Source organism: Muntiacus reevesi, chromosome 2 (genome assembly GCF_963930625.1).
Source record: "Muntiacus reevesi chromosome 2, mMunRee1.1, whole genome shotgun sequence".
Taxonomy (NCBI): domain Eukaryota; kingdom Metazoa; phylum Chordata; class Mammalia; order Artiodactyla; family Cervidae; genus Muntiacus; species Muntiacus reevesi.
The window spans coordinates 139,770,579-139,797,594 of record NC_089250.1 but is presented as its reverse complement, the minus strand read 5'-3'; the positions used below and the strand labels follow the sequence as shown (position 1 = coordinate 139,797,594).

The 27,016-nt window shown below is 43.9% G+C and overlaps 1 protein-coding gene across 2 annotated transcripts in view; it reads left to right on the top strand.

Annotated features, from left to right (window-relative positions):
• The window catches only part of SORBS1 (sorbin and SH3 domain containing 1), a 234,492-nt gene that overhangs the window by 98,788 nt on the left and 108,688 nt on the right, over positions 1–27,016 (top strand). Inside the window, exons 3-5 of one of the 2 annotated variants that reach the window (XM_065922955.1) lie at positions 15,288–15,342; positions 23,587–23,655; positions 26,229–26,324. In XM_065922955.1, the coding sequence (XP_065779027.1) occupies positions 15,333–15,342; positions 23,587–23,655; positions 26,229–26,324 (175 nt within the window). In that variant the 5' untranslated portion in view covers positions 15,288–15,332. The remainder of the gene's footprint in view (positions 1–15,287; positions 15,343–23,586; positions 23,656–26,228; positions 26,325–27,016) is intronic. The other variant, XM_065922954.1, reaches the window with a different exon arrangement.

Here is a 27,016-nt window from a genome sequence, read left to right as displayed (position 1 = left end):
GTGGGGTGCTGGGTGGGGCTGCCGCAAGTTTTATGTTTTCTGTTCAAGGCACAAAGCCTCATATCTTGGCATTGCCCTCCCCATTTCAAGCAGAATCCCAGTAAACAAACTGTTATAGTAAAATAGTGACTAGTTAAAGCCTTTTATTAAACCATATTTTCACTCATCTCCGATTCTCCTCATAGTGGGAGAATGAGACAGATGGGAAATAGACCAGTTATGTCAATGTGGCCATTTATTGAGCTCTCACTATGCTGCGTGAGTAATGCACAGGAGGGAAATTAATCCTTATGGGAGGGAAGTTAGTGCTATTTTAATCCCTGGTTTGCATGTGGCAGAAGCTGAGGTTCATAATGTTAAAGTCACTGCCTGAACACCTAGAACTTTTTGCTGATAGTTGCCTGTGAGGGATTTAATATTCTCTTAGGAGTTCAGTGTCATCATCTCATTCCCCTACCCCCAGTCCTACAATGAATGTAACTGAATACCTCGTTCTTTTCTTCCAGTGTCTTATTTATACATCATGTTATATGAGTTGTGAAGGCAAGGTCATTTTGTGTTGAGAACTGTTCTCTTTGACATTCGTTTGAAAATGAACTCTTAAGCACCCTGGTCATCTTTTATTTTCATGGTTGCTGTTGTGCCCCTATTTGGTTAGCAACCTGCTTTGAGTTCTAAAGGATTTTTGACATCTTTTACTTTTTGATAATTTTATGTTGTCAGCCCCCAAGGCAATTGAGCAGAAAAAAGAAAATTTGCTGTGGGCAAATGTGGCAGAATGAGATGTAAGGAGTAAACTCAGAAGATCAAATTCTCTGCAGTTATTGCTGCAGATAAGCAAGACAAGATGAATGTAGAAGTTGCTACCTGTGATTAGTGTGACCGAAGCCTCTGTGGAACTTTTTTGCCCAGCCAGATGAGCAAAACAAGTTCTCTGGGATTGACTTTCCTAGGCAGAGAGGGTGTACACGGTGGAGGGGAAATTTTTTTTGGAGGGGGGCTGGCTTATAAAAAAATCACTGGATGTCACTGTCCCCTCCCTTGGCCTGACCTCAGCTCACAGAAGTCAGCTCCCATATTCTCCCTGCTCCAGTGCCCCCACTTCTGTGGTTCATCCTGCATGCCTCAGTCAGATTAATCATTAAAAATTAATTTTTTATTTTGCGTTGGAGTATAGCCAATTAACAATGTTGTCATAGTTTCAGGCGGATATACATACACATGTATTCATTCTCCCCCAGACTCCCCTCCCATCCAGGCAGATTAATCTTGAGTTAGGAAACTTCCAGGGAATTTATTTTGCATTCTGTGTCCTGGGAGAGACCAGCACAGATGCCATTGCCTGCATCCAAGGCCATTTTGCGGTTGAGGCACACTGCCAACCCCGTGTTCTTTCCATCTACTTTTCTGTGTATATTCAGTGCTGTGTACCAAATGCTACCCAGCCCACCTTGGAAACTCCACCTTAGGGACTTCATGAGGAAAACAGCCTTGTGAGTAGCAGAAGATATGGAAGATGATCATTCTTATATGTAAATTAAGTGATCCCTAGGCAGTAACATAACTGTCCATGAGAATTTACTATTTGGAGAAAAGGTAGGCTACTACTTTGCTTCTTATGGGGAGCTGAGGTTTTGAGATTTGTGATGCTGGGAAAAAACAGGCCAGGCAACTTCAGGAGGGACAGGAAGAGCATGCAGTGAGCCAAGTCTTGAAAGGAGAACTGGGTGAGACTTTCGTTTTAATTAACTTGAAGAGTCTAACCTACCTGCAGTTGAAAAGAGAACATCAGCTGCTACTCAGAGAAGCCAGCTGAGGAGAAAGTGGTTTTGAGCCTCAGATACTATGGATGATGCTCATCCTCCTGAAAGAAGCTAGAATTTGTTGAACACTTTGTAACACTGTGGTCATCGCTTGTTGTGTTTGACCTCATTTAATGCTCACCCTGAGCCTTTGAGGCTGATGGCTATTATTCCTGTTTTATAGATGAGGAGACTGAGTCTTGCCAAGGTTGACTGACAGAAGTCAGCTCGAGCATCTAGTTAAGTGGCAGAGCAGCAGCCGAAAGCCAGGTTGTTTATTCCGGAGTCCCTCTAAGTCTTTTACAGGTGTGTGTGGGTAAGGGGGTGTTGATGGGTGCCATTGCTTCCTAAAGGCTGCTGGCAAGTACTGTGTGTGATCTAGTCTCCCCAGTGAACCCTCTCCAGAGGAGTTAATATTGTAAGAGCTACAAGGATATTTTAAACAGTCAGAAGAGGGTGGATTTGTCAGCCTGTCCCCTGGTCTTTCCCTGGTGAGTCTTGAAGCTTGGCCTTCTCTCGGCTGGGATATTCCTACAGTGGAGGGCAGTCCAGAGATGCTCTTTCATGCTGTCTTTAGTGCCTCTTCAGGGTTTCAAGGCTGTTAGTCTTCTCAACTAGAATGTAAGGTCTCTGAGGGCAGGCACCATCTCTTATCTTGGTTGATAAATTTTGATTACCACAGCTGGATAAAAATGCCCCCTAAAGATTACGCATCTCTTTTTAAGGTGTGTCAGATCTCTGAACAACCTTCACAAAGGGGCCTCTTGCTTTTGGCTGGGACTGTGTCTTGCCTCTTTGGGTGAGGATCATGGGTTGATCCGGGGCTTGGGGGCCTGTGCCAGGATCTCTCCTACTTCTGCAAGATTTTTCAATGAGTTTTCACGTCTGTCAAGGCTCAATTTCTTCATTTGCTAGATGGGTATGGAAACCTTATAAGGGGTTCTTAAAAGTAGAAATGATGTACAGAAGGGTCTGGCTCACAGTTGGCCTTTAGGATACGAAGAGATGGTTCATCTGTCTGTTCTGAAGCATGTGCAGAGAGCCTGCATAGTATGCGTGCACAGTAAACGGGTCTTGAAATAATGGTGTGGCTCCTCGAGACCTGACCTTAGAGAGCAACTCTGAAGTATCTTAAAATACAATGCTTTTATGCAGAGTGTCCTTCATTGCCTGACTTTGCATAGGAAGGCAGAACCAGAGATGAATTTCTTGGTTCTTGGATGCTACTTCAGGATATAAAGCCTGATGCTTTATTTGATCAAGTGTTGGTAATATCAACTTCATGCTAAGATATTCATCCATCTCTTAAAGCAATACATGGATAATAGGACTAGAGCTGTATCTCTTCACCAGAATACTTTTCCTTTTATAACAGCACTTTACAATATTTCATATAGCTTTTAAAATTTAGAAGCACCTTATGGAATTAGATATTATTCGTTTCTTTTTGTAGGTGAGTAAACCGAGGCTTATAGAGTTTGGGTTTAAATCTAGTTCTTTTAACTTTTTTTTTCCTGAATGTGTGGTTGTTTTGCATAGCCACAAAACACATATAGAAACTGTTAGCACAGTATATTTTTCTTCATCTATTTACTTTTAATCTGTGTCTTTATAATTAAAGTGGGTTTCTTACAGCACATAGTTGGGTCTTGTTTTTTGATCCACTCCAATAATCTCTTTTGGGCTTCCCACGTGGCTCAAACAGTGAAGAGTCCACCTGCAATGCAGGACTCCGTGGCTGGAAAGATTCCCCCAGAATGTAATGGCTACCCACTCCAGTATTCTTGCCTGGTGAATCCCATGGGACAGAGGAGCCTGGGGTCGCAAAAAGTTGGATGTGACTAAGCATGCAATAATCTCTTTTAATTAAGGCGTTTAGAACATTGATATTCAAAGTGATTATTGATATAGTTGGATACACATCGAACAACTGAAGTAATAAATGTGTGTGTATATATGCATACATATAATGTTTATTAATATATAAATGCATAATAGGTACCAACTGATTTCCAGGTAATCTGGTCTGAGAAATAACATAGGTTAAAAAAAAAACCCAAAAACTTTTTACTGAATGTTTGCTATGACTTTGACACTATATTGAATATTTTTAGTGATTTTAGCTTAGTTGGAGGAAAACTCGTTTCAGAAATTTACATTGTATTTTCAATGTTTGGATGTAGCTTTTACACCTGATAAACTAAAAATTTGCCTAAAATTAGTTCAGAATGCAATTAAAAAAGAAAAATAGCCAAAGTACTGCAGTTCACCGCATGATGAATGGAAATCAGCATCTCACATATATTATTGTTAGGCACCAAGGATCTGATGCAGTCCTCAGTCTCCAAGGCTTGGGTTCAGGGGTTATTGATTCTGGCCAGACTGTATGTGTTCCCCCTAAGTTATTAGACAAATGCCGCTGAAAGGTTTTCTCAGAAAAGATGATGTTTTCAGTGTTTCTATTGGTTTTTTGCTAGGTTAGTATACTGTGAGTAAAATTTCAGAACATCTAAAGAAAACAAGCAATTCCTGAATAAGCCAGTATTATGAATTGAGGTATTTAAGTTATGTATTTGTAAAAGACCCAGAGTCTTTTTACTGAATGGAACTTCTGTTCCCTCATTCCTGAGCGTGGTAGGGGCCTGCACTGCAGATGTCTTTATGATATACGATGTGGTAAATATGTAGCCTTAGGAATTTTGTGGTTTAAAAGAGAAGTTGAGTGGGAATTAGGGATTAAGATTGGACACCTCTCCTGCCATATCAAACTCACCCTTCTTTCTCATTCTCAACCTCTAAAAAACCCCTTTTCAGCAGTTTAAATTTTTTTTTCAGCCACACACAGTAACTTATTAGTCTCTTCAGTTATAGCCTGTGGTTCAACCTTCACTCTCCTGAGAATTCAAAACGCTTTCATTTGTGTAGTCTCCACAGGTAGACATTGTGTAGTGACGGCTTCTGAAGAAAGGTGTCATTTATATCCTGGGCTTGCCTCTATTAGTTTGAGGTTGTGTATTTACAATTTAAGCAGAGCTAAGATATTTTGCTATTATCTAACGAATTTGGGAACCTGCCCTTGTTTCAATTATCTAGATCTCCTAAGTGGAAGGTTTCGAGGGTACTGGATGCTGCAATGAGACAGCTTTATTTTGGTTCTGTACACGCAGCCATATTTGGGAAACACAAATGGGCCAGTTTTTGTATTTGAGACTTGTCTCGGTTAACAATGCATGCTTAAAAAATGGTGTGTGCCCAGAGCTGTACATATAAAGAGTGTGAGGAGCTCAGGGCTCTGGAATGCCATGGACTCAGGAGTAGGGAATTGGCAGCGAGTAGGGGCCATGGGGTACTGTGTGTGTTGTCACCTGGCAGTCCCTGTGGACTATTTTAAGATAAAATAGTTTGGTACAATTGCTTCTTTAGGAAATCTGGCTGAACATTCTAGTCATTTTATTGACCCCTTGTCCTCATAAGGAACTGCACGAGAGTAGTTTGGCTTCATTAAACAAAGTGATCACTGGCAATTAATGTTGTAATTCCATGTTTGGGTGTTTGTTATGGGTTGTGAGAAAAGATTACATCATGTGGGGCTGCCGTATTCTAGTGGACAAGATTGTTGGTGGCTTTTCTTTCTTTTTTCTTTTTTTAACTTTTTTTAGTCTTCTAGAATTTGCTCTTTAAAGTTCTAAAGATGACACAATTGCATATCAAATGCCAGGGATGAGACTAAAAAACAATTTCCCGTCATTTAAGAAGACGTGTTTTATAACCACATTATCTACTGTTTGGAAAATAGAAATGAAACTTCAAAGTTACCTGTAACTCTACTCTACCACATCATTGTTAGAATTTGTCATATTTTTCTTTGTAGTATGTGCATGTGTTTTGATTTTTACATATTTATAATCAGAAATGTCATGCAGACCTGTTGCTGCTTTTTATTCACCTAATCTTTTTTAATTAATTTATTTTAATTGGAGGCTAATTACTTAATAATATTGTGGTATTCACCTAACCTTATAAGAAGTGTTTTCCCATGTTGTATGTTCTACATAACCATTATTTTCATAATGGTTCAGTCCACCTAGGAGGTGAGTGGCTGTTGTAATTGTCTCCCTGTTACTGAACACAGCAGTGTTTCTTGGTTTTCATGGTTAATAAAGCTGTAGTAAACATTTCTGTCTACGTAGCTTTATTGTTATTTGGCATTCTTTCTCTGGGCTAGGTTCCCCTAGAGCACAAAGGATGTGAACTACATTAAGTCTTGATGTTCTATGCTGAAAACAATGGTAACAGTTTATGGTGTCGCTGATTGTAGGAAAATGTCAGTGGCTTTGCATTTGTTCACACTGAGCATTAATGTTTTTAAACTTGTGGGCTGATTTAAGAAGTGGAAAAAATGGTTAGTCATATTTTTTTCTTGGAATTTCTTCATGCCTTTAACAATTTTTCTTGCAATAAGTATTGAGTACACTGTAAAACAAGGATAGTAATCCTATTATGTTTATTGTAAACCATGCGTTATATTACATAACTTGTAATCATGTATTACCTCCTAAATTCTGTTGTCTAAAGATGAAATAATTTTACATGTATAAGACTTGAAACTCTTTAGGGCTCTTTTGCGTATTGCCAATTTTGTTGGCAGAATCAACTTTGCATGTTTACTGAAAGACTTCACATAAGTATAAAAGGGGAAAAAGTAATTGCAGATTTATCCATAGCTAATTGTCCAACTCTGGATCTTGCTTGATTTCACCTCTGGCAAGAGCCTGGGATGAAAGTGTGATGAATTTAGTGGGAACTTGGGCATGGGATTTCTGAATTCCAAGATTATTAAATAAGTCTTATTACCATCACGACTCTCTTTAATAGTGACTAAAAATAAGACTAAAACAAGAATTAAAATCTTCCATTTTTGTTGGGTCAATGCATCTGGTAACTAGGATTGGTCTGAATGTTTGGGGAGATGAGGGAGAAGGCTTTAGTGGGAAGCAACAATGAGATTAACGACTTGGAAATGGGAAATCTCATTCAGGATTCCATGGGAGTGATGAATATGATACACATGGAGTTTAGGGCTTATTGAGTACCTGGGGGAGATGAGACTAGAAAAGTCATTGGGACTTCATCTTACAGAGCCTTACGGTAGGTTAAGGAATTTGGACATTTACACCAATGTTTCCCAAAGTGTGACATTTAAGGTGATTTTAGAAGGTGTGCCATTGAACATTTAAACATTTTAGTGTTTATCATTCCTTGATTCTTTCTCCTTACAGAATTTATTCCTCTTCTTTCTATCTTCCTGTAACATTTAGGTCAGATCACTAGCAGAGGGTTACCCATCATATTATATTAAATGGGACATATCTGTTGTCTTGCAACTCCATGATGGCCTCAAGGACAGCAACTGTCTGATTCACATTGGTCTCCTATGGGCTAGGTACTATTTTGGATGCACAGTAGGTATAAAGAAATGCTGTAGGGGAGAAGGAAATGGCAACCCACTCCGGTATTCTTGCCTGGAAAATCCCATGGACAGAGGAGCCTGGTAGACTACAGTCCGTGGGGTCGCAAAGAGTTGGACACGACTGAGTGACTTCACTTTCAGACTTGTCAAACAGGAGAAGTGATAAGGCAGTGTCTGATGGGGGAAATATCAGTTCAGGTAGAATGAAGTGAGCACAACAGATCTGACATACTAATATTACTGTCCTGAGAGCATTACTTAAACTGTTAGTTTAAAATACTGGAGAAAAGTCAATGAAGCTGATCCAGGCAAAGGGGGCTGTGCAGACCATAAAGCCATATTTACTAACTACAAATGGCCAGTCACTCTTGTTCCGTTTCCTCTGTAGCTTCCGCCAAGTGGCTGGGCCTACAGATCAGACCAATTTGATATGCCCATCTTTAAGGCATTAGCTGTGAAGCTGCTGGACGCTAGGCTGAAAACAAAATCATATATATTTTAAAAAACAGCATATAATGCTTTACACTTTTCCTGTTACAAAGAAAAAGAGGTATAACATAATGGGGCCTCTGGTTGGTCATTTCAAGAAACCTCACAGAGAAACACCGGATATTTAACCCAATATATACAGTTCCCTGGCAAGTTTAACGAGGTACCCACTTTTAGGTTTCACACTTGACGGTAAAAGCAATAGATGATGAGAATGAGTGGTGGCCAAGGTCACAGAGTGGTAGCGTGTGGACTGCTTTGCTTCACAGGTGTGTTTTGACTGACACAGCATTAAAAGTATAATCTGACATTAAAAAAAAAAAAATGCTGTAGGGATGGTATCATCTGGCCTGTGTTTTAGATAAACATTTTTCTTCCCTAGAAGGTTCACTACCTTTTTTCCTTTTGCCCTGCCCTGCCCAACCAGCCCCCTCTGAGCTTATAGAGAACCCATGGATTTTTGTTTTCCCCCTCCAATGGGCTATACAGTGATTCTGAGGCTTATTGGGCCATTGTAATGGTCTGGGAATGAGGCAATGGAAAAGAATGGTGAGTGTGAGGATGGAAAAGCAGAGGTGGCTGGGGTGCATGAGTCATGAGGGCAGAAGAATTGACTAGACAACGCAGCAGGTGTGGGATGGAAGGTCAGGGGGAGGGAGAGAAAGCAGTGCACTCAGACCTGCACAAGGGACGTTCACCCCACCAACACTAGTGGGTGCCTGCTGTGAGCTAGGCATCATGCTGGATGTTAGGAGAGAGAGGTGAGCAAGACCCTGGCCTGCTGGAGGGGCCTCACTGTCCAGAGGGTTTGATTGGAGGAGTGGAGACTGGGAAGGCAGGCTGGGAAAAGATGAGTAACAGCCTTGGCCAGTTTTTGTAACTGATTACCAGGACGCGTTGCACGTTTGGTGAGCATTTAGTACACAGTACATAGGACATGTTTGGTGAGTGATATCAGAAGTTAAAGGGGAAAAGGGCACTGACCAGTTCATGCATTAGCTGTGGAGGGTTGATTCTCATCTGGAATTCAGGGTCCATTGCCAGGAGACCAAAGGTGCCCTGAGGAGGAAGAAGGATATGAGGCTAGGTAATACTCCGTTGTGTATATGTACCGTGTCTTTATCCATTCCTCTGTCAATGGACATTTAGGTTGCTTCCATGTCCTGACTATTGTAAATAGTGCTGCAATGGAATAATGCCTTTTGTAGCAACATAGGTGGACCTAGACACTGTCATACTGAGTGAAGTAAGTCAGACAGAGAAAGACAAATATCACATGATATCACTTACATGAGGAATCTAAAACAACACAAATGAACTTATTTATGAAACAGAAACAGACTCACAGACATAGAAAACAAACTTATGGTTACCTGGGGGAAGTGGGGGAGGAGTAAACTGTGAGATTGGGATGGACATATACACACTCCTATATATAAAATAAATAACTAATAGAGACCTGCTATATAGCCCAGGGAACTCTACTGAATACTCTGTAGTGGCCTATATGGAAAAGAATCTTAAAAAGAGTGGATATATGTATGTGCGTAACTGATTCACTTTCTGTACAGCAGAAACTAACATTTTAATCAACTATACTCCAATAAAAATTCAAAAGAAAAAAAAAAGGAGTAGGAGGGAAATGGGGCTTAGTAGATGGAATGAAGAGCAAGACTACAGGAGACTTTTTCTGATTCTGTTTTTGCACCGAAATAATAAGGGTGCGTGTTAGATTTCTGTTTTTTTTAGTAGCCATAGAGCCCATTCATCCAAGGAAAGCTCAACAAGAATAAATGAATGAAATCCATAATAGCACAGCTGTCCTAGTAGCCTGAGGGGCTCATGGAACTTTCTTCCAAAACAGCTGGAAAACCAGGCGAAGGGGCTAGGTAACCTGCACGGATCCTTCTGGTTCTAACAGTCCATGTGAAATCCTCCAGGAAGTGAGCATGTAGTTGGAAAGGAATGAGGACACAGCTCAGGGTCCTCTAGATCTTTAAACTCCTAGAAGAACTACAGAGGTCCTATTATAGAAGGAAGAGCCTCATGGCTCAGTGTAAACGAGTCCGCAGCGACACTTAGAAATCTGGACCAGAAAGTACTTGGGGGAGGAGGAAGGAGTTAACTGTCTTAAATTCAGTGGAAAGGTCAGTGAGGCCCAGACCACTGCAGAAACTGCTGGGCTTGGCTATGTGTGTGCACTGGAAACCTTTCTGAAGGCCATTTTAGATAATTGGTTAGAACGGAAACTATATTGGAGGGTTTCCAGGAGGAAATGGGAGGATGTGGGGGATGGCCTTTCTGATATGTTTTCCTATTGCTCTCTCTCCAGAAGCACCAGTCTTTTCACAGAAACCATGTGCTTGTTGTGTTCTGAGCCCCCTATCGTGTCATGGAATTCCAGGCTGAAGTTAATGTCAGGGTCAAGTTTATCCTAACTTCCTCCCCTTGAAAGGAAGTGTTAGCAACTCAATGTTTATCCTTTCTGGCTTTCTGAAGAGTCTCTGCACCCTCTCTAATAATGTCGAGAATACATTTGAAGAGAAATGACTTAACTAGAGATTGAGAAGAGGATGAACTGTCAAATAATTGGAGAAACATGCCTTTGCTGGTAGATCAGCAAGTATAAAAGCAATAAGGTCAAGCATGTGTTGTGGGCTTTGTGAGCTGTCCATATTATTCTTTTCAAGTCATTGGAAGTACCTGCAAACATAGTTTTATAGACAGATAGTTCTAAATAAATAACTATTGGTATAGATATCAAGTCCCAGATTGGATTTCAAAGCTGGAGTATTATCATAGTTTGGTTGAATGGGAAACTAGTTTCTTATAGCCAAGTTATAGTGGAGTTAAAGACAGTCTTTGGTTATTTTGAACATAAGACTTGAAAGTGAGGTTCTGAAGGCTAAATAGAGATGGGGGCAAAGTTCCTAACTGAACACTAAATGCTCAGTTCCGAGGATGACACAGTGTCACCGTTCCAGTCTCTTGCAGTTGTGTGTGTGTGTGTGTGTGTGTGTGTTTGGAAAGAAGCAATGGAGATAAAACACCAAAAGTCATAGGGAGCATGCTGTGTGAGAGGTCACCCAGGGGCTCATTCTCTTCCAAAAATCTTTGCTGGACCTTGAATTCATTTTTACAGACAAACTCAACTCCTCCCTTGTCATATATTCCTGAATCATCCATATAAGGAAGGACCTTTTTTCCTTCCCCAATAAACAGTCCATATTTAGTTATTGGATTCTGTTTCAGCTGGAAACATGAGCATAACTTTTGCTTTTTAGTGATTATTCACTGTGTCATTTAGACTTATCTCAGAATTATAGGGTCTTGGAATCAGAGAGTGATGGTGCAGAACCATTAATTATTTGAATGCATTCTTAGCAAGACTGACTACTTCACATCTTGTTCTTTTGGTGGAATGTCTGTGTTGATGTGTGGTGTTTTGACCAAGTACAGATATCCTGACTGCCCAAGGGGTGGAATGGTGGCTTGACCCTACCTGGCCCACCCAAGCTGAGACACTGTAGGTTCCTGCAACCCCCCAGGGGATTGCTGCTCCCTTGCAGTGGTCCAGTTTTGCCACTAGGCGGCACTGTTCATCTTTTTGGCTCTCTGCCTCCTTTGGAGGCCCTCTGCCTCCTTTGGAGGGGACTTGGAGGAGAAATTCCAAAGATGTGCCATCATGTTCTCAACCGACTCAAACCCTTTACAGCTTCATTTTTAAATAAACAGTAAGTGTCAGAGGTTTTTATGTAAAATAAACTATCACATTCTACATATGATGGCAATACTCAAACTATCTCTAAAGAAACTGCCTGGATTACATTGAGACTTCCAAAGACTTCAGCGTTCTTCTGCTCAGCCTTAGTTTGTGCAGCTTCCTGATAGCATCCCCACCGCCCTGACTCTGAGCTTTTCAGGCCGTAGGGACAAAACCGATTGCTGAGCCTCTTGGGGTTCATCAGGAGAGAGGAATGATGATTCTCTTCTCTAGCAAAACCTTGGGGGCTCCCTCCTCCCCCTCATCTTGTGCTGCTTGGGTTGCAAACATCCAGACATTGCCTCTGGCTAACTCAGACTGAAAGGGGGATTTATTGGCAAGATCTCAGGTAGTTTGGAGTTAGCCAGAAACAGGAGAATCACCCTCAGAACAGGGGCAGAAATTCAGAGGCTGAACTGGTGGACTCAGAGCCAACACAAGGCCCTAGAATAGTCTGGGTGGGGTGTTGTTGCTGTTGCAACTACTGCCGGGGACAGGACACCAGGCACCATCCTTGGTACAACTGCCACTGCTGCAGTTTTTATTTTAATCTACCCCCTGCTTCGTGTCACCTGCTGCCTATGTAAACAGTCAAGTGAGAGCAGAGCAGAATCTACTACCCCCAAAGTCTCTGTGTGTGGAGCTGGTAACTACCTAGACATTGCCATCACCGCCTACTGCTGTCATACAAGTTCCTAAGGTACTGGAGTTGTGTCCTACCACCCTGGGCCCATTCTCTTTCCGTCTTGTTGCAATCCAGCCACTAAACTGTAAACACTTGGCCTGGGGAGGGCCCTCCTCCAGGGCCCCCCTCCCTCCATCGAGGGCGCTACACCTGGCATCTACTCTGGTTGATGGATGTTTGGGGCAAAGTGATGGTTAGTATTTGGGATTCTGTCCCTGCCCATATGTACTTTAGACCACTTTTTAAATAAGGGTAGGGCTGACATCTAGAAGCTACTAGTATCTGTACTGAGAAATATAAAATATACAAAGGGTGACCCACATATAATAGATGGTCAAGACTCAACATGTATGAGTTGAGGCATCCTTTTTATTTGCTTTATAAGACATTTCCATTAATTTCTTCTCCAGCCTAAGAATGCTATTGTGCTATGTACTTAAAAAAAAAAATTGAATAGTTGATTTATAATGTTGTTAGTTTCAGGTGTACAGCAGAATGATTCAGTTTTATGTGTATATTGTGTGTATTTACAGTTCCCTGCATTATACAGTAGATTCCTATTGTTTATTTCATATATAACAGTGTGTATCTGTTAATCACAAACTAATTTATTCTCCCCTCCCCACTTTCCCCTTTGGTAACCAGAAGTTTGTTTTCTATGTCTGTGAGTCTATTTCTGTTTTGTAAATAAGTTCATTTGTATCATTTTTTAGATGCCACATAAAATTAATATCATATGATATTTGTCAGATTTACTTCGCTCAGTAGGATGATAAGTCCTTCTGTGTTGCTACAAATGGCATTGTTTCATTTTTTTTATAGCTGAGTAATATTCCATTTATGTATTTATTTTTAAAGTTAAAACAAACTGTACAGAGGGAGTTGATAAATGAATTATGGAATGTTACAGCCATTAAAATGATGAGTATGACTGTAAAAATCCAGAAAACTGTTCATGAAATATTTGAGAACTGGAACACAAAGCTGTCCAGACATTGTTTACAACTATGTAAATACTGTTTATGCAGATAAAGGTTAGAAAAGATTGTAAAAGAACAATACTCTCTATTAAGATAACTGCATGGTTGAAACAAAAAGGTTTCTTCAGTTGTGCTTTAAAAGTTAAATAAAACCTTAGCATAATTATTACAAGTATTTAAAAAGTAAAGCATTTGGATGATATCCTGACATCCTTTTTGGCCCTGGGAAGCAAATGAAGGTATCATAAAACCAAGATTGGAAACCACCCGAGCGTACAGAACACAGCAGGTTGTGTTCTTAACTGAAAGTGTGATGGTTCTCCAGCTTAGGGAACAGTCTGAGGGGCAGTTGAAGGTCATGGGTAGTCCCAGATGTACTTGACGTGACAGAGGCAGAATTACTGCTCATTTGAGCTGAGATGGACTTAGAATGATTTCCCTTTTGCCCCCAGGTTCTATGCAGTCAATTCCAAGGGCAGCGAACAAGATAACTGCCCAGAAAGGAAACCAGTGCCCGACTTCAGTGTTAAAAAAGGAAATTAAAGCATGTCCCTTGGTGCAGACCCTGGGACCGTACCATGACCTTATTACAGAATTCATGAACCAGGAAGTTGATGGCCTCTACACCATTGTGTCTCACATTTGAAAGTACATAGAGACCAGCTGGAGATCTTGTTAAAATACAGGTTCTGATTCAGCTGATGGAGGGTTTGATTTCTAACTTTCTCCATTTTTCAGTAAGTTCCCAGCTGATGTCGGTGCTGCTGGTCTGCAGACCACATATTAAATAGCAAGGTTCTTCATCTTTTGAAGACTTGCTTTACAGATTGTCCTTCAGATGTGTTCAGCTAGACATTGTATTCAAAATAAGTGCAAGACCTGTACCTTGAAAACTGCAAAACACTGCTGAGGGAAATTAAAGATCTGCATAAAGGGAGAGAGTCCATTCTTATGAATTGGAAAATTCAATAAGGTTAAAATGCTAATTTTCCCTAGATTGATATATAGGCTCAGCACGTTCTCATTCAGAATTCCAGCAGGCTTTTTTGTAGTTTTGGTTTTTGGTGAGAATTGATAAGATGGCTCTAAAATTTTTATGAAAATGTGAAGGACTTAGAAGAACCAAAATGATTTTGAAGAAGAATGAAACTGGAAGACTCACATTACCTGATTTCAAGGCTTACTATAAAGCTCTAGTCATCAAGACAATGGATTAGATAAAAACAGATCCATGGAACGGAGTCCGGAGATAAACCCACACGTGTATGGCCAGTTGCTAAATTGCTTTATGCTAAAAGAGAGAAGCCAGGTACAGAAGGTTACATATACTATGATACCATTTAGATAAGATTCTAGAAGAGGTACAACTATAGTGACAGCAGCCCAGTGGTTTTGAGGGGACTTGGGATGGGACCTTATTAAATGAGAGGGTTACCATTTACGTATCAGTGAGTAAGTGGACTGCATTCCCACCTCAAGGCAGTAGAGTGTCTTTCCTACGTGCCTGGGCCTTCATGTCAGGCTGCCTGGATTCCAGAAGCAACTCTGTCACATGGGCAGCAAGCTGTTCATCTCTGTGTGCTTTGGTTTCTTCATCTCTGTAAACTAATACAATGCTAGTACTTACCTTGTAGAGTCTTTGTGAGGATCAAGTGAATTAATAGAATTAAGGCACCTACAGCGTATCTTGGAGCATAGTAAGCTATATATAATCTTATTATTAGTCCCCAGTAACCAGATTGTGTTGTGACTTTACTTCTCTGTCCTGAAAGTTTGTTCTTTCCTTCACCCTCTCCCTGATCCACAGGGACTTGTGTAACTTGAGGTTTTTAATAGAATGTCAGAGGTGGAATGGATTCTTGGATAGTATCAAAACCAAGTATGGGTGGTGAAACAGAGGTCAAGGAGGTTGTGTGATGTGTTCAAGGTCATGTCAGTACATAGCCAATTAAGAACCGGAAGCCTGGCTAAGTGTCTCCTGGTTCAGCCCCCTGGTTTTATCAAGGCTTATATACAGTGTTTGCATTTTTAAAACCATAGGGATTTATCTCGAACCTGCCATTCATCAATTCCATTGTGTGTTTGTGTTTTTCTGCAGAGCAGTATAGAGCCCCAGTTGCAGAAGACTTGTCTTGTCACCACCATGAGCTCTGGTAAGTCATTTAAAATCCTGTCTTTCTCTTCTTGACAAATCTACAAAGCTGGACCATTTGCTCCTAATTCCCACTTACTCTTAAGGCCCTAACTGTGTTTCATTTTTTATTTTTCGAGTCCTGGGTAGGTGCCAAAGCTTTGTCAAGAATTGTCATCATCACCTTTATTAGTAATGATTTATTGAGTACCTACTGTATATTAAGAACTACACTCCATGCTTTACATGTACTGTGCTCTCATCTTTATAATGGGTTCCCTTTCCCTCTATTTGACAACTTTATTGAGATATAACTGGTATACAATAAACTTCGTAGAACCGTTCAACTTCAGCTTCTTCAGCATTATCGGTTGGGGCATAGACTTGGTTTGCTGTGATACTGAATGGTTTGCCTTGGAAATGAACAGAGATCATTCTGTTGTTTTTGAGAATGCACCCGAGAACTGCATTTTGGACTCTCTTGTTGACTATGAGGGTTACTCCATTTCTTCTAAGGGATTCTTGCCCACAGTAGTAGATATAATGGTCATCTGAGTTAAATTTGCCCATTTCAGTCCATTTGAGTTCAGTGATTCCTAAAATGTTGATGTTCACTTTTGCCATCCCCTGTTCGACCACTTCCAATTTACCTTGATTCGTGGACCTAACATCCCAGGTTCCAATGCAATATTGTTCTTTACAGCATCAAACTTTATTTCCATCATCAGTACGGTCCCATAGAATGGTTCTATGAAGACCTATAAGACCTTCTAAAAGTAACACCCAAAAAAGATGTCCTTTTCATTATAGCAGACTGGAATGCAAAAGTAGGAAATCAAGAGATAACCTGGAGTAACAGGGAAGTTTGGCCTTGGAGTACAATATGAAGCAGGACAAAGGCTAGCAGAGTTTTGCCAAGAGAACGCACTGATCATAGCAAACATCCTCTTCCAGCAATGCAAGAGAATACTGTATACATGGACATCGCCAAATGGTCAATACCAAAATCAGATTGATTATATTCTTTGCAGCCAAAGATGGAGAAGCTCTATACAGTCAGCAAAAGCAAGGCTGGGAGCTGACTCTGGCTCAAATAATGAATTCTTTATTGCAAAATTTAGACTGAAATTGAAGAAGGTAGGGAAAACCACTGGACCATTCAGGTATGACCTAAATCATCCCTTACAATTATACAGTGGAAGTGACAAATAGATTCAAGGGATTGGATCTGATAGAGTGCCTGAAGAACTACGGACGAAGGTTTGTGACATTGTATAGGAGGCAGTGATCAAGACCATCTCCAAGAAAAAGAAATGCAAAAAGGCAAAATGGTTGTCTGAGGAGACCTTACAAATAGCTGAGAAAAAAAAGAGAAGCTAAAGGCAAAGCAGAAAAGGAAAGATATACCCATTTTAATGCAGAGTTCCACAGAATAGCAAGGAGAGATGAGAAAGCCTTCCTCAGTGATCAGTGCAAAGAAATAGAGGAAAACAATATAATGGGAAAGACTAGAGATCTCTTCAAGAAAATTAGAGGTACCAAGGGAACATTTCTTGCAAAGATGGGCTCAATAAAGGACAGAAACATTATGGACCTAATGGAAGCAGAAGATATGAAGAAGAGGTGTCAAGAATACACAGAAGAACTGTGCAAAAAAGATCTTCATCACCCAGATAACCACAATGGTGTGATCACTCACTCAGAGCCTGACATCCTAGAATGCGAAGTCAAGTGGGCCTTAGGAAGCATCACTATGAACAAAGCTAAGTGGAGGTGATAAAATTCCAGTTGAGCTATTTCAAATCCTAAAAGATAATGCTGTGAAAGTGCTGCACTCAATATGCTGGCAAATCTGAAAACTCAGCAGTGGCCACAGGACTGGAAAAGGTCAGTTTTCATTCCAGTCCCAAAGAAAGGCAGTGCCAAAGAATGTTCAAACTACTGCACAATCACACTCATCTCACACGCTAGCAAAGTAATGCTCAAAATTCTCCATGCCAGGCTTCAACAGTACATGAACTGTGAACTTCGAGATATTCAAGTTGCCCTTGGATCATCAAAAAAGCAAGAGAATTAAAAAAAAAACATCTACTTCTGCTATATTAGCTATGCCAACACCTTTGACTATGTGGATCACAACAAACTGAAAAATTCTTCAAGAGATGGGAATACCAGACCACCTGATCTGCCTCCTGAGAAATCTGTATGCATGTCAGGAAGCAACAGTTAGAACTGGACATGAAACAACAGACTGGTTCTAAATCAGGAAAGGAGTACGTCAAGGCTGTATATTGTCACCCCGCTTATTTAACTTATATGCAGAGTACATCATGCGAAATGCCAGGCTGGATGAAGCACAAGCTGGAATCAAGATTGTGGGGAGAAATATCAATAACCTCAGATATGCAGATGACACCACCTTTATGACAGAAAGTTAAGAAGAACTGAAGAGCCTCTTGATGAAAATGAAAGAGAGAGTGAAAAAGTTGGCTTAAAACTCAACATTCAGAAAACTAAGATCATGGCATCCAGTCTCATCACTTCGTGGGAAACAATGGAAACAGTGACAGACTTTATTTTCTTGTGCCCCAAAGTCACTACAGATGGTGATTGCAGCCATGAAATTAAAAGACACTTGCTCCTTGGAAGAAAAGCTATGACCAACCTAGATAACATTTTAAAAAGCAGAGACATTACTTTGCCAACAAAGGTCCATCTAGTCAAAGCTTTGGTTTTTCTAGTAGTCATGTATGGATGTGTGAGTTGGACAATAAAGAAAGCTAAGCACTGAAGAATCGATGCTTTTGAACTGTGGTGTTGGAGAAGACTCTTGAGAGTCCCTTGGAATGCAAGGAGATCCAACCAGTCGATCCTAAAGGAAATCAGGCCTGAATATTCATTGGAAGGACTGATGCTGAAGCTAAACTCCAATACTTTGGCCATCTGATGCGAAGAACTGATTCCTTAGAAAAGACCTGGATACTGGGAAAGATTGAAGGCAGGAGGAGAAGGGGATGACAGAGGATGAAATGGTTGAATGGTATCACCGAATCAATAGACATGAATTTGAGCAAGTTCTGGAAGCTGGTGATGGACAGGGAAGCCTGGCATGCTGCAGTCCATGGGGTCACAAAGAGTTGTAGACAACTGAGCGACTAAACTGAACTGATGGTAAACTTTTGGGTGTTTTAAGTGTGTGTGTGTTCAGTCACTCAGTTGTGCCTGACTCTTTGTGACCCCATGGACTGCAGCCCACCAGGCTCCTATTTGATCAATGCTGACGTGTATACACCTTGATGGCATTTCTTAATCTGAGTGACTATAGCAAAAGTAAACATATTGACCATAATTGCCCCAAGGAATGAGCTAATCCATCACTTCCTTTATCAGGGCAAAACCACGCTTTTGTTATGTTTTTGGTAGTAAAATTCAAAACCTACACATCTGAGCAGTTTTTAATTTAAAGTTGGGGTGGAACACCTGGGCTAGGGAAGACAGACGGGAATAGGTAGGTCCCTGCTTGTGGTGCAGCCGAGAGCTGTCAGCTTTCCAGCCAGGATTTGAGGCAGAGAAGTTTCCATCTGGAGATCGAGGCCCACCTTGGCTACTGAGTGTCCCCTGGCACCTCCTGAGGCCTGCAGGCGGGGTGGGCCACAGGGTGACCTAGTGGATAGCTCGCTTGGGCGCCTCCAAGCCTGCAGTGTCTCCAGAGTGTTATCAGAGACCTCTGGAGGTGAAAACCAATCCTTGGGTGTATTCACATTCACACGCCCTTTCAGCTGAATCCCAACCCTTGCCAGACAGCGTGGGCTTCTTGGGAGGAAAAGGGCCCCAGGTGGGTCAGCTCGGGCCACAAGTACCACCCTGCAGGCTTTGGCCTGTGGTGAACCCCTCCGTAAGATGGACATCAGGAAAGCATTGCCTGTTGGGGGTTTGTGAGGATTGAGTGAGGCAACGCTTCTGAAGCGCCGAGCTCTGTGCCCAAGGCCTGACCAGTGTCCTGTCCGTGGGTCATCAGCCCAGCTTCCAGCCTTGCAAGGAGCAGGACTGGGCTGGTCCTGGACTCCGTGATGCTTCTGCTTCATGGGAAGGCTGCGTCCCTTCCTTTCCCCTTGGGCATTGCCAGTAGCCCCTGATCTAACTCAGTTTTTCTTCTTGTTGGGCTTTTTGTTCTTGCCGTCGTTTAAAATAGGCCAGCACTTCCCCCCAACACCCAGAGTTTCTTGTCCTTCTAATATCAGGATTAGCCTAAACTGGCATCACCATTCCTGGCAGAAATAAAGGCGGAAGAGGCGGGCAGGGAGGGGCCGTGGAGGATGAGGAGATGCCCTTGGGACTTCTCCCCGGGTTTTCCCTTAGGCGTGGTGCTGAAAGGAGGCATTTCCCAGGAAGAGTCCAAGAAATCTGGACCCTTTGACATGATAACTCCCCTCTTGGGAATGTCTGTATTAATTCGAAGGAAACAAAAACATCACCCATGTGAAGGTGGGGGATGAGCAGGTTCATTCTGTGTGTTTACTTGATGGGAGATTATACCACCCATAAAAATGATCATCAGGAAGAAAGCAGCTATGTAGAAAACACTTGTTCTTTTTTTAAAAAAAAAAAAAACAAAAACACTTGTTCTTAACCTTTGATTGAAAGAGCAACATGAAGACAATACATTGTTTTTATTCCTAGTTTGAGCTGAGCTGCCAGTCATCAAGGCAGGGCTTTACCTGCTTATCTCATTTTGTTCTCCTGCAGATCCACGGAAGTGGGCATGGCTTACCACTCCCATTCTAGAGATGAGGAAACTGAGGCCTTGTGTGGCAGTGATTTGTCTGGGGTCATCTGGCTAGTGACTGCTGAGGCAACCAACCCCAGGTGGCTGGTCACCAGCACACTGTGCTGCAGAAGTGAGAGTCTGTGGTGATGGAATTACTTTTCCAAATTTCTTCAAGTTTGGTTGGTTGAGTTTAAGGGGAGAAAAAAAAACAGGAAAGGAAGAACATGGGTCTGGGCCTTGTGGAAGCTCTGAGGCTGCTGGCTTGGGGATGCTCATCCCATTTTGTTCTTTGTCCCACGCCCTGGGGCTACTTCAGCCAGACATGGAGGCTCAAAGCCAGGCCTGCAGTGCTAAGAAGGAGACCATCAGGAGAAATGAGGGCAGGTACATAGGGACGGGATTGTTGTTCAGTTACTTAGTCATGTCTGACTCTTTGTGACCCCATGGACTGCAGCATGCAAAGCTTCCCTGTTCATCACCAGCTCCTGGAACTTGCTCAAACTCATGTCCATTGAGTCGGTGATGCTCTCCAACCATCTCATCCTCTCTACCCCTTCTCTTGCCCTCAATCTGTCCCAGCATCAGGGTCTTTCCCAATCATTGGCTCTTAGCATCAGGTGACCAAAGTGTTGGAGCTTTAGCATCAGTTCTTCCAATGAATATGCAGGGTGTTGATATCCTTGAGGATTGACGTGTTTGATCTCCTTGCAGTCCAAGGGACTCTCAGGAGTCTTCAGCAATTTGAAAGCATCATTTCTTTGGCATTCAGCCTTCTTTATGATCCAACTCTCACATCTGTACATGACTGGAAAAATAGCTTTGACCATATGGACTTTTGTCGGCAGAGTGATGTCTCTGCTTTTTAATACACTATCTAGGTTTGTCATAGCTTTTCTTCCAAGGAGCAAGCCATCTTTTAGTTTCATGGTTTCAGTCACTGTCTGCAGTGATTTTTGGAGCCCAAGAAAATATAGTCAGAGAGAAAAGATGGGGAGGTAAGATGGATGATATTTCTTTTACTTATGTTTCTGGCTTTCTGCCAACAACCCCTTTCCATCCATCCCAGAAATGTAGGTGCAAAGGGAACTTTGTCTGGAGAACTAACCTTCTACAGATGGATTGGGGGCAGTGAACAGGAGGCCTGTGGAGCCAGTATCAGGTGGTCCTGGCCACTATGGTTGGAGGGGGTGAGGGAGGGCAGCGGCCTTGCTTGCCTCTGGATCCAGGAGTACCCGGGCTGACCTGTCGGTGTAGTTGATGTCATGGAGGTTGATTATTAAGAGCCCAGGTAGGATGACTGAGTCTCAGCCAAATTCACTACTGGGGTTTAGGGCATTTGGGGAAATAGAATATATATAAACCATTATTAGAGTATATCTGATTTGTATATAGAGAGTATTCTATATATAAAAGCCATTTTTTATTTTAAAAATAAATGTTCATCTCAGCTGGGGACAAAGAAGATAAGTCATGGGATGGATCAGAACAGACTTCAAATCCCCTCTTAGTGATCTTAGAGCCTGGCATCCTTTCTGAGCTTTAGATTTCTTATCTATAAAATGAGAGTTCTTAACTCCTAGCTCTAGGGCTTGGATATTAAGGATAAAAATCAGGTGCTAATTATGGAATGAATGCTCAGCAAGGACCCTTAGATCAGGCAAATAGAGGCTTTATAAAACCATGGCTATTATATTTGTGGCTTGGTTGGTTCTTGGCTACTTCCCTGGTGGCTCAGATGGTTAAGAATCTGCCTGCAATGTGGGAGACCAGGTTCTATCCCTGGATCCGGCAGATTCCCTGGAGAAGGGAATGGCAACCCATTCCAGCATTCTTGCCTGGAGAGTTCCATGGACAGAAGAACCTGGTGAGCTACAGCCCATGGGGCTGCAAAGAGTCAGACATGACTGAGCAACTAACACTTTTGGCTCTCGGCTGCAGTGGCGTCACCCCAACCTTGCTGATCACGGGTCCTGCCCCCTTGTCTTCTCCGGGCTTCCACCATCAGTTCTGGGATGGGAAACTGGGTGGCGCTCAGGCTGCCAGTGGGCAGTGAGGGTCTCCGTGTGTTCAGCTGAGCGGAACTTTGAAAGGTCCCCGCCAACAACACAGGAGGTGCCATTCAAGGTAAACCTCGAGGTACAGAGGATTTCCCCAAGGTAGAAGAGGGGGCGCAGGCCTTCCTGGCTGAGGGCCTCTCAAGATCCAAGACCTGAAGATCAGAAAGCATCTTATTTGCTGAAGAGGTTGTGAGGAGACCGTCATGGTGGGCAGGAGCAGGAGGGGAGCTGCTGCTGGAAGAGGGCTGGCACCAGTGGCTGAAGGGCTTAGAGTCTGGGGTGGGTACCCAGGCTTTGTCCCTGGGTAACGGCTGGCTACTGGGTCTTGCTTGTCAGCTTGCTTTTAATCATTACGAAGATCAGTTTGTTAATTTGAATATAACCACTTATGCCATCTCACTTACTTAAAAAATTATATTCCAAACAATCATTTGTACATTTGGGGGAACTTGATTCCAGGTTCAATTTTTTTTCCTCGTAGAAATGATAATATAAATGATTGACTTCCCAGGGACCTTGCCTGGTGGTGGTCCAGTGGCTAAGACTCCAAGCTCCCAATGCAGGGGGCCTGGGTTCCATCCCTGGTCGGGAAACTCGATCCCATGTGCCACAGCTGAGAGTTCGAATGTCGCAACTGAACATCCTTAGTTGTGTGCCACCATGAAGACCCAGTGCAGCCCGATAAATAACTTAAAAAAAAAAAAAAGATTGACTTCCCAACTCTAGACTCTGGTAGTATTTTTATTTTCAAATTAGAAGTGAAATGCAGTACATTTAAAGTGGAGGGTCTTAGAAATTCACATTGCTTTGTCCCATCTTGTTTTGTCCTGCACCCCGGGGGTTTTCAGCCTTATGGGGTGTAGATGGTGGTCTTAGGGATACAGACTGAGGGCTGGGGTGGAGAAAGGGGCAGGACGGAGCCAGGAAGAGCAGTCAGGGAGCCAGGTCATCTCCACAGCCAGAACACAAGAGCTGTGGCTGGGGACCGTGGTCTGGGGGCTGGGCCAGCGTGGCTTCCGTGGCTGTAGGTGTGGGGTGGGGTGGAGGGAAGTGTCACAGAGCCTGAGGTTCTATCCTGACTGTCTGACAGCTCTCAGGATTCACAGGCATGCTTTTGAGCAGCCTTGGAATGGTAGATAAGCCTTTGTCAGGCAGGAGATGCTGCTTTGAGGGAATTAAGATTTTCTTTTTTTAAATGTCAGAATTGAAGCCAAGCCAGGAGACCAGAGAATATCACTCACAACACACTTCCCATCCAAACAGCTTTTGCGTCCTCCCTGGTTCAAGCCACAAAGCATTCTCAGAACTCTCCCATGACGCTCCGGGGCCCCTGTTCAGGCCTGAGAGAGCCCCTGAGACCCAGAACTTTGTGCTGGCGGGACTCAGAAAGGGTGGGAGATGTGACCACAAGCCTCATGCTCTTTTTCGTTCTTTCTTTCAGAATGTGACGTGGGCGCTTCCAAAGCCGTGGTGAATGGGTTGGCACCGGGCAGCAATGGGCAAGATAAAGGTAAGGCTCTCGAAGGGAAGCCTGGCATTTTTAGAAAGAGCAGGGCCCGGGGCCACCTGCCTGGTGGGAACAGTCACTGGTCTAATTAGGCTGTGACCTAGAGACCTGTTCGCAGGCTTTCTGAGACTTGAGTCTGAGGCTGCCGCTTCCCACTGTGAGGTGACGTGTTCAACTGTTCCCAGCTCACAGGATGCTGCGAACCACCCACCAAGTCACAGAGGCCTCATGTATATGGCATTTATCAGCCCACAGTCTCTCTTACCTGGCATCTCATCTTCACCGGTGATAAATAGTGACATATTCAGCATCCTGACCCTGAGGCTAGAGCCTAAATAGCTGAAATAAATCATTTTGGTGACATTCGTTTCATGGGCATCCTCCCAGGTTTTGAATTTTTAAAATTTTAGGACAAAAGATGGAAGTGTGAAAGGAATGATGGATAGGATGACCTTTGAGGTCCCGTCTGTCATCCCATCTCTCATCCTGAACAGTCAAGCAGCAGGATTCCCACGTCACTCTGCATTGAGAGGAGGCAGGGGTTCGAGTCCTAGCCTGCTACTCATAAACAGACACCTCTTGGGAGGCCCATTGTCTATATGGCTATGAGTTTCCTTATCTAGAAAATGAGGGAATTTGATGATCTGCAGTATTTTTTCCTGCTTGAAACACAGGTTCCAGTGATTCTATCAGTGTTCATCCCATTATGTCTTATGGTATCAGAGAGGGAGGGCAGAAGTCCTGTCATTGGGCTTTTGAGTCACAATGCACCCTCTCTCAGAGTTCGTTTACAGTTTGACATGTTTGGACTTTGTAATTACTGTCTGGGTCAGCCACATATTCCCTTTGAGAGAGGGCAAAGTGGAAAGTCAGAAAAAGCAGCCAAGAGTGAGGACGTAGAGAATAGTAGGGCTGGGGTGCCAGGGCCCGTTGGTTAGGGCACCCCTGTGCAGGAGGGGTCCTGCTGTCCTGCCCTTTGCCTCCCTGCCTGGCTGCCCTTCTCCTTACCTGGTGTGGGGCTATGTTCCCAACCTCGGCCAAGTTGCTAAGGGGATGTTGAAGGGCGGTGCCCGCAGGGGAGTGATTAAGCATCTTCTGAGGAACGTGGGGGAGACGTGGGTGTCTGGTGCTCACCGTCAAGCTCAGCCCTGTGAATCCGTTGGGGGACAGGAGACTTTGGGGTGTACGGCAGGGTGGCAAGTGGAGGTGCGCTCCGCTCTACTCTCTCCTCGATAAGATGCACCTTTGGTTGGAAAATCAAGGCAGATGCCCCCTGGAGCCATCAGGGCGGCCTGGGGTGGTCACTGTCAGGCTCTGGTCTTTCTCTCTTCATTCAGCACTGGTTGACTCCGAGCAACAGTCTTGCTTCTTCCTCTGAAAATGGTAACAAAAACCTCCCACCCAGCCTCCCAGGTGGCCTGGGGAGCAGTCGGTAGGATTGCTGTGAAAGCACGTTTGTATCTGAACACGTGCAGGATTGTTGTTTTCCCTTCAGTTCTTGGCGGCCAGATGACCGCCGTGCGCCTCGTGAAATGGCAGCCCGGTGGACTGGAAGGTGAACTGCCCTTGCAGGGGTACCTCCTCCTTCCCGTCCCCTTGGCAAGCCCGTCAGCATGATATTGATGCAGCTGTGACAGTCTTGGTTCCCAAACAGCTCACCCCCCCCACCCCAGTTATGATGTGGATCTGGGGCCCTGAGACCTCCGGGTGTTGCCCATTGGTGTGACGTTGGTCCATAGCCCGTGAGCGCACATCTCTCTTTATTTGCTGCCATTGGGACAGAAGGAGGTCTCACAAGAAGGCTGGTTTGGGAAAATGCCCACCATTGTGATTCCAGAACCTGGGGAGGCAGGGGGCCCAGGGAGGTCTGAGCACCTGGATTTGAGGTCCGCAGCCTCCTCCCGCGTACCGGGCAGTACCCCAGCTGCTTGGGAGCTGCTTGGGCCAGGTGCGTGGGCACCGCCCAGAGTCTTAAGTGTGCATTCGGACACTTTGGCAAACTCTTGCCCAGGAAGGGGCGGGTTTAAGTAGACCATCTGCTGCCCAACAGATGGCCATTCTGATTTGCCTGGGGCCAGAGGGCTAGGGTTGTCAGAGCAGGCCCAGGACCCCAGGAGTTAAGATCCTGGAGTAGCAGCTATCCTGGCCGAAAGGACTAGGTGACTCTCAGACTTGTCCTTCCTCCACTCCTCTGGGGCCCATGAGCTGTAATTCTCCTCCGAGAAGCCTTCTCCCAGGGGCCCCGGGGACCCCACTTGCTCTCCCCTTCCTGTTTGCCAGGCCATCTGCGTCTCTGTAAGTCCCCTTGCCCAGAGCCTTGGCAAGTTCCTGGTGTGCCCGGCGGCAAAGGCACAGACCAGCTGCATTTGGGGTGCGGTGGCGGGAGGGTTCTGCCCACTCGGGCGCAGGACTCTGAAGAGCGAAAACGGGTTATTTTAAGTTCCTGCGTCCACTGCTCTTCCCATTGTTCTCTGCGGGCGACTTCCTCCTATTGTCCCTGCCGGGTTCCTCCACTGCCTGAGGGTTTCCCAAATGTTTTTTTTCTGGATGCACCATTTACCCTTTTGTGTTTTCAGCAACTGCCGACCCTTTACGTGCACGCTCTATTTCTGCTGTTAAAATAATCCCTGTGAAGACAGTGAAAAACTCTGCAGGCCTAGTACTCCCTCCAGGTATCTCTCCTTGGGTTGGTTTCTTTCCCTTTTTTTTTTTTTTTTTCCCATTGTTAGCAGACCATGCATGATCTTCTTTCCTTCTAACAAAGACTCGGAGGCTTCATTCTTGCATGTTTAGGAGCCATTCCCTCTCACTTCTCTGGCTGGTTTCCTTTCTTCTGTGTGTGTGTGTGTTTCTGTGAGCCGCGGGCAAATGTGGAAAGGGGCTGACAGGTGCTTTGCCCTTCCCCGCTTAGGGGGAAGGTCAGTCCAGAGGCTGAACGTTGACTCCAGCTGGTACAGGTCTGAGCCCCTTAGGCGACTTAGGTTCTTCCTAGAGGTGCCAGCTTCCTAGAGTTTATTTAAAACTCCACTGTCCCCAGGAACCTACGTGGCTGCCCAGGGCATTTCTGAATTGGGCTGGGTTTGAAGCAGCTGCCTGATCAGGCTGTGTCTCTGGGATGCTGGTGGGGCCTTTTCCCTGAGCACTCCCTCCCCTGCCCCCAGCCCCCCCTGCACTCGCTCCCTGCCTCTCCTCTCCATGGGGCTGGTACACTTCGGAGCTGGTACAGTTCAGATGTCAGGTCATAGCTCGTAGCTTCCTCCTACACAGCATGGGACAAGTGAGGCCCAGGTGTCTCTGTATCCCAGCGGTGGGATACAGGAGTTGGGCCCACCTGGCTGTGCACACAGGACCCTGTGGATGGGCT